Raw genomic sequence first — 14,104 nt, forward strand, 5'->3', positions numbered from 1 at the left:
TTAGATTCACCGTTTTTATTTGCAGTAAAATGTCATTCAAGATATGGCATGAGATATACATACAACGACCCAGTTGACAAATAGTATAACAATGACACACAACGCTAACATATATACAGCGTGAGAAAAATATTTTCCTGTCATAGATCTCTCCCATTACAACATCTTTGATCTTGTATTTTTTAAACATACACATACAAAGCACTTTCCTGTGCTACATTTCAGTGAACATGACAGTAGTGGTATGTCATTACTATATTAATACCTTCCTCTTGTGTGTCCCCTAATTGTTCCAGCAGAGTAGGTTAGTGTGCTCCTTTTCACAATCAGAATAATTACGGTAATTGCATGGTTCGACAAAGGACACAACGTCAAAGCAAGAATACAAACAGTTACGACAGTAATCAGACAATACACAACAGCAAACACAGATTAAACACCCTCACGCATATTCAATCAGATGACACAAGTATATTACTTTGTTATTCAATTATTGTTATTCAATACATTGACTTCATTAATATCAGTTTGCTGAATGACCCTTATGTATATTATGGTTTCAGTGTGGTTAAGCTTCTTACATATTATTGCGAAAAAATATTAGATGACTTGGAGAAAACAGGTCAACGCATCAATGAGTTTGAAATGGATCTGTAGTCAATACATTTCTTACAATTCTTTAAGTGCAATGCAGCATAGAGCTGCAGCTGGTAAACCCAACTTGACTACCACGTGTTATTTTAAAGACCACCTCTATTCAGCACTACACTATACTCAGCCCACCATGCTGATTATCAGCCCTGGCAATATAGCCTACAACGGAAATGTAACAGTCATGTTCCTCCCTTAAAACAAACAAACAAGTAAGCACATAAATAATGACATATTGGTATAACGGGTGGTCAGTATGTGTTTACATTTTGGGTACCCTTTCTACAAAGAGATGAATGGGTCCACTCTTGGGGGTTGGCTGTACTGTCATTGATCCCACATGTATCCTGAAATGTAGTGGCTATGATAGTGACTCAAATTGCTAAATGGAGCCGTGAATATCAGAGTTTTGGACACCGCAAACAATCAGTGAAAAAAATCTGTCTATTGTTGAGTGCTACCTGTTGTCTTATAAGATGCCTTTGTTCATCTGCAGCGCACTAAAATAGCCTGTGGAAATACAACAGAGACATGTTTTGTGTCATCATTTACATCTACGTAGGTATTCACAAGTGGACATTTCGAAAGGGGGGGAAAAAGCAAAAAGTCTTGACTTAGCAGTTTTGCTGGGCGTCACGTGACTGGTCGTCGGCTGTATAGTCTGTTGAACTTGTTTCATAGCCTTTGTTGAGAGATTAACAGAGAACACACAATGTGGAGCTAGGCCCTGCCTGCCAGGGATAGTCTCAGTGACAGTCCTGGTAGAGAACCCGGTTGGGACCTGCAGCTTCCAAACCAACAGCAGCTCATTAGACCACCAGCGTTATGCCGCTCCTCCGTCAAGCCGTCTGATCCGAAGTCCTTGGGATTTGCTCCACAGCTGCAACTTTAAGAGAGCGAGAGAGAGAGCACCTTTTCCTAAATTCGTTCAGCCCCCCTCCAATGAAACCACACCTCGTTCCCAGGAGCACCATCCGCCAACACAGTAAGTCACTAACATAATCGTCAGTTACTGTGGTGGTCTTGTGTGGGTTAACTCATAGATGGTGAGAGATTATTTGGTGGCTGTGTTGGGATAAAGGTCTCTGAATGTGTGGCGCTGAACATCCCTCGTGCCACAATGGGTGACTGGGCTCATGGTGTGAGGGGCAACAGGGGAAAGGTAGGAACTGGGAGCTGTGGGAAGGCCTTCTAAATACAGCAGGGCCAAGCCAGGGGGAGGTCACCTCATCACCTCTCACAGTAGTGTAGGGTGAAGTCCTTCGAAACCTTTCCACCCCCAATACCCCACGGCTCCAGCTCATCTTCATCTTCCTCCTCTTCCTCTGCCTCCTCCTCGTAGTGGCTGGGCTCCTCGATGGAGGTTTCCATGTGGTAGCAGTAGGGCTGACCCTCTGTGTACTCGTAGATGGTGGGCAGGCTGCTCTTCAGGCTGCAGCGGCGTCGTAGGGCCACTAACAGAGGCTGGGGCATGGTGAAAATGTCCAAGTTGTTGCTCAAGTCGATCCAAACCAAGCTGGAGAACTTCTTGGGGTCCTTTAGGATCTCAGTCAGGTCTTTGACTATGGCCAGGGTCAGCCGGTTGCCATTGAGGGCCAGGGTGTTGAGTTTGGGCAGAGACCCCAGGTGGGGTAGCAGGATACGAAGGTTCTCGTCCTGGAGCTCTGTGAAACTGATGTCTACAGCCACCACTGCATCCCCACTGTTCTGGAGGTAGAAGGCCACGTGGCGTACGTCTCGACTGGAGAGAGGGATACCAGACAAGTCGACTCTGTCAGTGGATACCTTTCTCTGCAGGGTTGTCTTGAGACTGTAAAGGGATAAAAAATATATATTGAAAAAAGTTAAGATATCTCAGAACTTAAGTAACAGGAATGAGGGATATAGAGGGGCTGAGTGCTGAAATCAATTGTATCATCTATATATGTGACCTAGGAACATGGCCTTCGTGCCATATTGTGTTTCCTGTGTTGTATAAAGGAAGGGGGTTGGGTACGCTTGGAGTGGAAGGCTGACATAGATTCTCCAGCATGAGGATTTAGCAATGTACACTGTGAAGGGCCAAAACATACGAAACAACCTCCTCATTCAGAGAGTGAAAACCATTGCGTTCCTTATTACCAAAAGCCCAAAACATTTACCATCTGATTATATGACACAAAACATTACAGAGCTCATTTATAAAAGAGACCTTGGTCTCAACATGACTCAAAATAAAGGTTAAATAAAAACATTTATTGGCTTAATTCAAAAGTCAAACCATGAAATTGTAATCCTGAATCAATGATTGAAACGAGATGAAACAAAACATGTCTAGACAGACAGAAATGGCATAAATTTGAATCAACTAAAGTTGCTGGCATAGAAAATGTATTTGATTGCATAAGTTGTGTTGCTTCAGTGGATTTAACTACTTTTCTGTAAATGGCAGTTGTGGGTTCCATTTGATATTAGACTGAAATGAAACACATTTTCCATGTGACAAAATGTATTCTTATGGCTGGATATCTGTCTCAGTGTATAGCCTCACAGCATGAGAGTATCATAGGCAAATCCTCCTGCCTTTTGAAAGATGACATTTGTGTGATGTTGGAATCCATGGCTGTATTTATATTAACGGTATTGCACTTTGATGTTGCTTTAACGCTGACTTCCAGGAGTTGGCATATCATATCAGTGACTCATTCTGCGCAATGAGGAAGAGAGACAAGGGCAACAACCACTGATCTACTGCACTGTTCTGCTTCATAAATACACATTACATTTGTATATCATCTGCATACCACCCTATAACAACTTTTCCACATGGCAAATATTCCATACTGTTTGAGGACTTCAGTGCTTAACCAATCCCCATTCTCCAGCCTGTTTGGTAATAATATGTTCCACTAGAGCTGACAGAAGAGCCCTGAGTCTCTGATGTAGTATGGGTTTGAATTACAGCTTCCCCCAGACATTCATCCTTTCTGTCCTCTGAGTAATACTTCTGGACCTGACGGAAATAGAAATCAGCCGTAGAAATGTAATATCCAAAGGCTCACCTCACATGTAAGTGTTACAGCAGTGCTGTGACACAATGGTGGAAAATGACTCTCTAATATGAGTTTAATAAGTCCTGTCTCTGGAGCCTGCTCTCCCCCTCCCCTCCACTCCTTATTCATTTTGTTCCCTTCATAGATGTAGGATCTTAATTTGATCACTCTTTTGTTGCTGAGAATTTTCCTGCAGGAAATACAGGAAAAGCAAACTTGTAGTGTATTCAAGGTTTAAAAAGGCTTCTAAAGTTAGTCATTTCCACTTTAAAATGTCAGACTTGATTTGCCCTAATGAAAAATGTATCAGCCCCTACAACAAATGTCCATTAATTACAATCCGCATAATAATTCACATTTCCTGTTGCTGCAGGATTATTGGCTCAAATTAAGACCCTAAATCTGTATATTAATCCTCTCACTGCTTTTAATTTGGCCAAAATCTCATCTTCTCAGGAGCACATAAAAAAAGTCTAATGGCTGAATGTGTGAATGGGGTTATGCCTGCCCATTCCCTGCTCCTCAGACACATACTCACTGTGCTCTGGAAACAAGAAAAGAAACAGCTCCCTGAATAAAGAGCCTATATTTCACTCTTCTCTCTCTCTCTCTCTCTCTCTCTCTCTCTCTCTCTCTCTCTCTCTCTCTCTCTCTCTCTCTCTCTCTCTCTCTCTCTCTCTCTCTCTCAATTCAATTTAAAGGGCTTTATTGGCATGGGAAACATATGTTTACATTGCCAAAGCAAGTGAGCAAGTGAAATAGATAATAAACAAAAGTGAAATAAACAATAAAAAATAAACATTCATTAATAAAAAATGTAAAACATGAACAGTAAACATTACACTCACAAAAGTTCCAAAATAATAAAGACATTTCAAATGTCGTATGTCTATATACAGTGTTGTAACGATCTGCAAATAGTTAAAATACAAAAGGGAAAATAAATAAACATAAATTTGGGTTGTATTTACAATGGTGTTTGTTTTTCACTGGTTGCCCTTTTCTTGTGGCAACAGGTCACAAATCTTGTTGCTGTGATGTCACACTGTGGTATTTCACCCAACAGATATGGGAGTTAATCAAAACTGGATTTGTTTTTTAATTCTTTGTGGGTTTGTGTAATCTGAGGGAAATATGCATCTCTAATATGGTCATATATTTGGCAGGAGGTTAGGAACTGCAGTTCAATTTCCAACTCATTTTGTGGGCAGTGTGCACATAGGCTGTCTTCTCCTGAGAGCCAGGTCTGCCTACGGCAGCCTCTCTCAATAGCAAGGCCATGCTCACTGAGTCTGTACATAGTCAAAACTTTCCTTAAGTTTGGGTCAGTCACAGGGGTCAGGTGTTCTGCCACTGTGTACTCTCTGTTTAGGGCCAAATAGCATTCTAGTTTGTGCTGTTTTTTTGTTAATTATTTCCAATGTGTCAAGTAATTATATTTTTGTTATCTCATGATTTGGTTGGGTCTACTCTCTCTCTCTCTCTCTCTCTCTCAATGTCACCCTCTCTCTCTAAAGGAACCCTTTTTAGTTCCAGGTAGAACCCTCTTTGGTTCCAGGTAGAACTCTTTTGGGTACCATGTAGAACCCTCTGGGGAAATGGTTCTACATGGAACCCAATAGGGTTCTAACTGGAACCAAAAAGGGTTCTTCAAAGGGTTCTCCTATGGGGACAGCCGAAGAAGGCTTTTAGGTTCTAGATAGCACCTTTTTTTCTAAGAGTGTAGAAACAGGATCTTAATTGAGCCCTGCACTCCTTTACGGCCCTTTCAAAGAATTTATATTGTGGTCATTAAATCCAGAGGAATTGATATTGTGGTCATTAAATCCAGAGGAATTTCTTACAAGGGTTTGAGGGTCACTGTAAATTAGAAGGCTCATTGTGTTCCAATCTGGGTCTGACATTTCCAGGAATCTGAAATCATTCAAACTAGGCTACTTGAGCGTTCATAAATGTAATTGGAACAAATATAAGTGGATACCAGGACTCAGTCATAAATTATGCAGAATGAACACAAAAATACTGTTTTTAATTACCTAGTCAGGGGAAACTGCTAAATATAGTGACTGTCGAAATGAAGAGCCCCTACAGAGGCAGATGGCCATAAAAAAGTAATACTGCTATGCACTGTAGATGAGAATAATTTCTTCAAGGAGTCCATTTTCTCCCCATATCTCCCCTGAGCTACTGCACAGCTCACATCATTTTGTTTTTGCAAAGTCATTCATGTTTAAAGCATTGCTCTTTAAACAGTTAACATGTCATTCATCTTTTCCCTTCACAACCACAGTAAATCTCAGAGCAGAGGGACAGGAGCAGAATGTCAAGTCGAGTCAGACTGAATAGCCAGGTTACCGCCCCTTATTTCCCCCTCCTCACCCCAGGTGTCTGCTGCACTCCTGCTGGCTGGCTGCAGGTGTGACATTTCAACATGTGACAGACAGACAGAGAGGAAGTGGCCATGCCAGGTTGCCAACTGTCATCATCCTTAGCTGACTCCTGTGTGTACAGGTTCCCTGTGGATTGAGCTGCCGAGCAGCACAGCGGTCTAAGGCACTGCATCTCAGTGCTAGAGGTGTCACTACTGACACCCTGGTTCGATTCCAGGCTGTATCACAACCGGCCGTGATTTGGAGTCCCATAGGGCGGCGCACAATTGGCCCAGTGTCGTCTCAGTTTGGCCGGTCTAGGCCGTCATTGTAAATAAGAATTTGTTCTTAACTGACTTGCCTAGTTAAATAAAGGTTAAATAAAAAAAATACAAATACAAATGATGATGGTCCTGAGATACTGTATTCTCATTCATCTCATATACAGTAGTATACAAATAACGAGTATGTCTAAACCTATGAAGAGGAATTTGCAAATTAGCCGGGTGAGAATAAATAAATAAAAAATAGAATATGCCATTAAATATGTATAGCAGCTAAATGTATTGTAATGAAACTTCATAGTCGGTCGTTATTATGCATTAGTTTAGCAGTGTGGTATAATCGTGTGCATTGCATAGCATTAGATTTGTGACGGTTAAATGAGCTCCGCTGATAATATCTGGGTTCAAGAATATTTGCCCAGAACCAGCAATCCTTTATTTTATGTTTTGCTACAACTCAATTAACTCTGAATACAGGAACCCTTTACAAAGTGCCATTACGTGTTGAATACGGATGGGTATAGTTTCCTTAGAGCTGAATATAAAAGCGATGGGAGGTGATGACTAATGCTTGTCCTGCTGCCTGCCTCAGACTGTGTCAGATAACAACTTCAACTACAAGTTCAATATGGGAACATGTCCTCACATTACTCACTGTGAGTGAGCCAGTCTCAACCTTAATCAGGGTGACTTCTGAGTTGACCCTTCTATTATTTGATTATTTTATTGTCTCTATGCACACTCACAGGACTCTACACACTCACAGGACTCTACACACTCACAGGACTCTACACACTCACAGGACTCTACACACTCACAGGACTCTACACACTCACAGGACTCTACACACTCACAGGACTCTACACACTCACAGGACTCTACACACTCACAGGACTCTACACACTCACAGGACTCTACACACTCACAGGACTCTACACACGCACGCACACTGACACTTCAACACACAGATAACATGCACACACATTTATGCTGACTTTACACACACGCTCACACACTCACATAAAATCATAATTTACACTGCTGCTACTCTGTTTATCATATATCCTGATGCCTAGTCACCTTACCCTTATAGATATCTACCTCGATCACTCCAGTATCCCTGCATATTGTAAATATGGTACTGGAACTGACCCTGTATATAGCTTCTTACTTTCTCAAGTTCTCCTTAAACTTCAAAGTCCGCAGGCACATCAAAGCCTTACGTGAGTTTAAATGTAGTTGTACAGCAAGACAAGGCGAAGTGGGAATCAATGTATTGTTTCAATTGACCCTTTTGTTACTATCCTTTTGTTACTTCCTTATTATTCTCTGTCTCTTTCTGTTACCTCAGACTGAAGCACAATGAGCCTGACTCATCAGATACTGAGTGTTCTCTTCCGCTTATTTTCTATCAGTGATAATTTCCTCTTTAGAAAATGCATTGTTTCTACTGTCTATCCATCTGTAAAAATGTAAAAAATGCAAATACTGGAAACAGCGTAATCATATCCTGCTTATTTTTCATCAACATAATTACTAAAGACTCAGAAACAGAATAACCTGTCAATTCATTTGGAAGCAATTTCCATTTTCATGATTTGGACATCAATGATTACAAAAATGGCTGGTACAAATAATGTTTTCATCTAAGGAGCCAATGGATCTTATTCCTATACAACCCCTCTATTTCATCCCATCCAAACTGGCCACGTTTGTAGGCAGGCTACTGTCTGTATGGAGAGTGGCATGTTCTGAGTCAAAGAGGACTGATGCCATTGCACAAACCATTGCTGTGGTGTCAACAGCACCACACAGAGGAATGATTGACACTTCTGGTTGCCTCTGTGGTCCTGACCTGCTTGGCTAGCCCAGAGGCTGCTGTGTCCCAGCCCTATTGAATGTCAGACAAACCCACTCAAAACCCACTTAGGGTGCTTGTCATAAGTCTGGCTGTGGCATTGGCACCATTTTAGATGGCGGTGTTAGCATTTGGGCAGTTTAGAGAGTTTTATGTGTGAAAGACTGATGGCTAGATGGAGGAGCTTACCAGGCCTGGGACTTCCTCCTGGACATGCTCTGTCTGAGCCACTTAGAATGAGGTGTCAGGTGGTAGATCAGCTGTCTGCAGATCTTATCTGATGACTTGATGGTGTCAGCATCTTTCTGGGGGAAGAAAGGCTCAAAGATTCAGAAAAAAGTGAAGTGTAACAACAAAATAATACCAGATGCCCTCTTTTTTGCTTAGTTCTAAATATGGTTGTTACTTTTTGAGACCACGTATAAGCAAAATACAGCGCATTATATAACAGCTCAACTTTTGAGGTACATTGTACCAGAGCTTTCTTGATCGTAGAAGATCATAGAAGGACATTTCCAGCTCAGTGTTCCTTTCGTTTTAAGTAGTTGTCAATCTCTGCCATTCAAAACCGTTCATAAGAACAGGAAAGAGGTTCTGTTATTGTGTCTTACTTTGAGACTGTTGCCTTGAGCTGTTCCTGATCAAAACAATTTAGGTGCCTTGCTGGAGTAAATTTAATCAGAGCTGGTGTGCAACAGTGTGGAAAACAGGAGTCATGTTGAGGAAATAAAGAGGCCAGATTAAATACAAAATCTAGTGAACACTTAATTCTTGTTATTTCTATCCGTTGTCTGTTTATTGAGTTTCTTTTATTTTTACAGGGGCAGTGCACATTAATCAACATTATGTAAAGTCTGTTACTTTTGCATCCACATCCCATTTCAACTCAATGTGTAACTGTCGCAAAACTGAAAAATGATCATGTAATTGTTTTAGCAATCTTTCTATGCAAACAACATCCAGCTCCTCTGTATGTGTCACACTGATCGGTTTCACTTGTCTTTGTGATTGTATCTACCCCCCTCCAGGTGTTGCCCATCTTCCCCATTATCCCCTGTGTATTTATACCTGTGTTCTCTGTTTGTCTATTGCCAGTTCGTTTTGTTTGTGAAACCTACCAGCGTTTGTTCCCCTGCTCCTGTCTGTTTCTTGCTCCTGTTTTCTAGTCCTTCCCGGTTTTGACTGTTCTGCCTGCCCTGAGCCTGCCTGCCGTTCTGGACCCTTTACACCCTTTCTGGATTATTGAACCCTGCCTGTCTTAACCTGTTGTTTGCCTGCCCCTGTGGTTGTAATAAACTCTTGTTACGTCTGCATCTGGGTCTAACCTAAACGTGATAGTATGGTAATAATACACTGGCGAGAAGAGGGCAGTGGGAAGGTAGGCCTCTAAATGGCAGATAATCCAAAAAAGAAGATGAGTAGGCGGCCAGTACGTTGTAATAAACTTTAGTAAACTATTAACAGAAAATATTTACAAAATCATACATATAGGAATTGTTAATATTTCACTAAAGTTTATTGCAACGTACTGGCCGCCTATTCGTCTTCTTTCCTGGAAATAATACACTGACAGTATTATAGCATTAGGGTTGCAAAGGGAGGGTATATTACTGGAAACCTCCGAAGTATACCAGTAAACTACCAGAATTTTGGTAACTTTCAAGATTTATTTTGAATTTTAGAAGATTACATCTAGTGGCCTTTTTGGGTACTTCAGAATATGACAGGTGTCTGTAATTATCTCTGAACCCTCTATGTGGCCTTATCACAAATAAAATGATTTAAATAAAACAATTATATAATGACAAATCTGTAAAACATTATCCTAAATATAAACCACCAATTTAGTGAATACCATTGGTGTTTAATATGAGGGTTTCAGAATGAATTCTTTATATATTTTTTCTCCACACTCCACATATTTTCTATTGAACCATATGGTCTATCTACTAGAAACTCATGGACAATATGGACACAGATATAAAAATTAATACTATATATGAGTTATCCAAGGATAAATTAGAAAAGTTTTTATAGATTGCCATATATTTTCTGGTAATTACCAAAATTACAGAAGATTCCGGTAACTTTGGTAAATTACCGGTAGCTTTGCAACCCTATATAGCACCAATCATTATAAAGCCAAACCTTTTGCCTGGCAAATGTGGAAGACTTTCCTCATTAGTGATTGTATTGGAACAGCATATCATTCTATTCATGATGATAATTATTCTGTCGACATCTTGATTTCTGGAAGTTTGATTCCAAGCTAAGCAGACAATATACCTTGAGATAAGTGTTTTGGAGATCTTACCTTCTTGGGACACTGCATCTCGCGAGCCAGGCTTAGCAGCAGCTCATGGGAGATGGGATCCACCAGGTTGAGAAAAGCAGCATTCTTATATAAGATGTCATTTAGGGATGTTCCTTCCAAGCCCAGATCCTGCCAAATCAGACAAGAGACAGTATTACTCAAAGTGCCTTAAGGTCACATTTTTTACTCTTTGTACTATTTGAAAACAATGAATTGTGTAACACGAGCAGCATTATCACAGACACACCTGACTGATGATATATTATGAAATGATGAAATTGACAAATCTGTTTTAAGTGCAGGACTAGCTGGATATATACGGTATAAAGAGGATGTTCCAGCACCAATAATGTAATGCTACTGTAGATGAGACACAGATAGAAAACTGTATTCATTTAAGGGGTGAAGGCTTTCATCTGAAAAGAGCTATACCTGAATACTGTAATGTGCTTAATGTGCCTTGCACCAGGCAGAAGCATTACTTTTAGGATATTCACCTACACCTCTGTGATTTAAAGTTTCAGAGAGCTTTACCATGCCACAGCATTGCACAGTCTGCATCTCTAACTTTAGTACTATGGTGTCCTTCTGATGAGTCCTGCAGTATATGAGAGTTCAATAAACATTATATGATGGATGAGCATTTGGTTCTTATTTTGATGTTTAATGTAGCATTCTGTTTAGGTCTGCCATTGCGCAATACATTCTAAACATTAGACTAAAAACAACTAATCTATGAATGGCGCAGACACATTTGTGAGGGCAGACACACACAAAAGAGTTGCTACAGTACATGACGGGTAGAGAGAATGTTTTTAAGGTGAGAATGATGTCTGTAACAAACTACAGATCAGAGCCAATTGAAATAAATTATTTGCATACACCTTTTAAGCCGCAAATGAAGAAGTAAGTAAGGAGAGTAGATAGCGAACTGAAAATGAAAGATTTTCACAGGCTGCATAGAATAGCTGTTCCTGAGTCCTCTACAAAGGCCTTATTAGGCTGTGTATGTGAGGGGTAGAGATTGGACGTGCACATAGAGAGAGCTGAGAAATGAAAGACATGGAGGATGGGAACACACACACACACACACACACACACACACACACACACACACACACACACACACACACACACACACACACACACACACACACACACACACACACACACACACACACACACACACACACACACACAACAAAAAGTATTGATTGCAATGGACAGTTTGTGTGGGAGGCTAGCAGCAACCCATTATTGACTTCCCTTTTAACAAGGGCACCAGTTAACACAAACAAGACAACAAATGGGTGGGAAGTTCCTTCTCTTTTATCGAGAGCAAAGGTCTAAAAATACTTCCATTCTGTGTTGTTCGTGCTTGTGGCCCACATCTGATCATCTCAGAGGCAGACATTGAAATAGGATCAATACAGATAAAACCGCACCACGTCTGAAGCAACCAGGAGTCCTTTTTAATGGGATATTGTGAAGAATAGACTTTACTACCTTACTGCAGACGCAACATTATGAACTCAGTTGCCTATATAGGTACCTTTTCATTTTCAGTTGTTACAGTAACTCTAACCAAACCATAGCATGTCTACTAACTATACAGTGGATGATGGATCACCTCTTTTAATTGAGTTACAAACCAAAATATAATTGAGACACGTGCCGATTTGCAATAGCCTGAATGCTGATAACGTGAGTCTTATTCAATTAAACCAGAACTAATTTAAAAGTGGGTCCCCTGTGATGTGGCTGTCATGCAGCTTTGGCACTCTGGGTTATCTCCTTGCCTTGATTAAAGAGATTCTACAATCTCCTCTGTCAAGTCTTCAGCATAATTAACTACAGATTGGACAACCTCTGAAAGAGAGAGGAGCTTACGATTGAGCTAACAAACAGGACTATCAGATGTACTGTTATAGCGCGTTAATAGTTGTGTTATCATACTGCTGGTATTCTTATAGAAATGACTCATTTTCAGCTGATAACATGCTTTGAAATCCTGATCCGTCCCGAGAAACATGATGCATAGATAGTGAATAAATAGAGCCAAATCCAAACTTGACAGAATGGATTATGCTTGAGAATTTTCAAGACATCTTGCATTCCTGTGTTTTAGCGTGATACTAACCATGACTAAGCATGTTGTGTAGCAATCAGTGAACTACTTGTAGTTCAACTAGTAATTTAACTACATTTTGCAGCAGCTTGGTGGTACTGGAACTAACTTCAAATCAAATCAAAGTTTATTTGTCACGTGCGCAGAATACAACAGGTGTAGACTTTACAGTGAAATGTTTACTTACAGGCTCTAACCATTAGTGCAAAAAAGGTATTAGGTGAACAATAGGTAAGTAAAGAAATAAAACAACAGTAAAAAGACAGGCTATATACAGTAGCGAGGCTATAAAAGTAGTGAGGCTACATATAGACACCGGATAGTCAGGCTGATTGAGGGAGTATGTACATGCAGATATAGTTAACGTGATTATGCATATATGATGAACAGAGAGTCGCAGTAGTGTAAAAGAGGGGTTGGTGGGTGGTGGGTGGCGGGTGGCGGGTGCTGGGACACAATGCAGATAGCCCGGTTAGCCAACGTGCGGGAGCACTGGTTGGTCAGCCCAATTGAGGTAGTATGTACATGAATGTATAGTTAAAGTGACTATGCATATATGATAAAACAGAGAGTAGCAGCAGCATAAAAAGAGTGGTTGTGGGGGGGTGGCACACAATGCAAATAGTCTGGGTAGCCATTTGATTACCTGTTCAGGAGTCTTATGGCTTGGGGGTAAAAACTGTTAAGAAGCCTTTTTGCCCTAGACTTGGCACTCCGGTACCGCTTGCCATGCGGTAGTAGAGAGAACAGTTTATGACTGGGGTGGCTGGGGTCTTTGACAATTTTTAGGGCCTTCCTCTGACACCACCTGGTGTAGAGGTCCTGGATGGCAGGCAGCTTAGCCGCAGTGATGTACTGGGCCGTACGCACTACACTCTGTAGTGCCTTGTGGTCAGATGCAGAGCAATTGCCGTACCAGGCAGTGATGCAACCAGTCAGGATGCTCTCGATGTTGCAGCTGTAGAACCTTTTGAGGATCTCAGGACCCATGCCAAATATTTATAGTTTCCTGAGGGGGAATAGGCTTTGTCCTGCCCTCTTCACGACTGTCTTGGTGTGTTTGGACCTTTCTAGTTTGTTGTTGATGTGGACACCAAGGAACTTGAAGCTCTCGACCTGCTCCACTACAGCCTCGTCGATGAGAATGGGGGCGTGCTCGGTACTCCTTTTCTTGTAGTCCATATTCATCTCCTTATTCACGTGGAGGAATAGGTTGCTATTCTGGCACCACCCGGACAGGTCTCTGACCTCCTCCCTATAGGCTGTCTCATCGTTGTTGGTGATCAGGCCTACCACTGATGTGTCGTCTGCAAACTTAATGATGGTGTTGGAGTCGTGCCTGGCCATGCAGTCGTTGGTGAACAGGGAGTACAGGAGGGGACTGAGCACGCACCCCTGGGGGGCTCCAGTGTTGAGGATCAGTCATTTAGGCAGGTTGCCTGTGTGTTCTTGGGCACAGGGACTATGG

At 41.3% G+C, this 14,104-nt stretch overlaps 1 protein-coding gene across 2 annotated transcripts in view; it reads right to left on the reverse strand.

Annotated features, from left to right (window-relative positions):
* The window catches only part of LOC129826198 (leucine-rich repeat-containing protein 75B-like), a 31,518-nt gene continuing 17,414 nt past the window's right edge, over nt 1–14,104 (reverse strand). For both annotated transcript variants that reach the window (XM_055886650.1, XM_055886648.1), the window contains 3 exons: nt 10,509–10,637; nt 8,384–8,499; nt 1–2,461 (listed from right to left, as the gene is read on the reverse strand). In XM_055886650.1, the coding sequence (XP_055742625.1) occupies nt 1,882–2,461; nt 8,384–8,499; nt 10,509–10,637 (825 nt within the window). In that variant the 3' untranslated portion in view covers nt 1–1,881. The remainder of the gene's footprint in view (nt 2,462–8,383; nt 8,500–10,508; nt 10,638–14,104) is intronic.

This window comes from Salvelinus fontinalis, chromosome 28, assembly GCF_029448725.1.
Source record: "Salvelinus fontinalis isolate EN_2023a chromosome 28, ASM2944872v1, whole genome shotgun sequence".
NCBI classification, from domain to species: Eukaryota; Metazoa; Chordata; class Actinopteri; order Salmoniformes; family Salmonidae; genus Salvelinus; species Salvelinus fontinalis.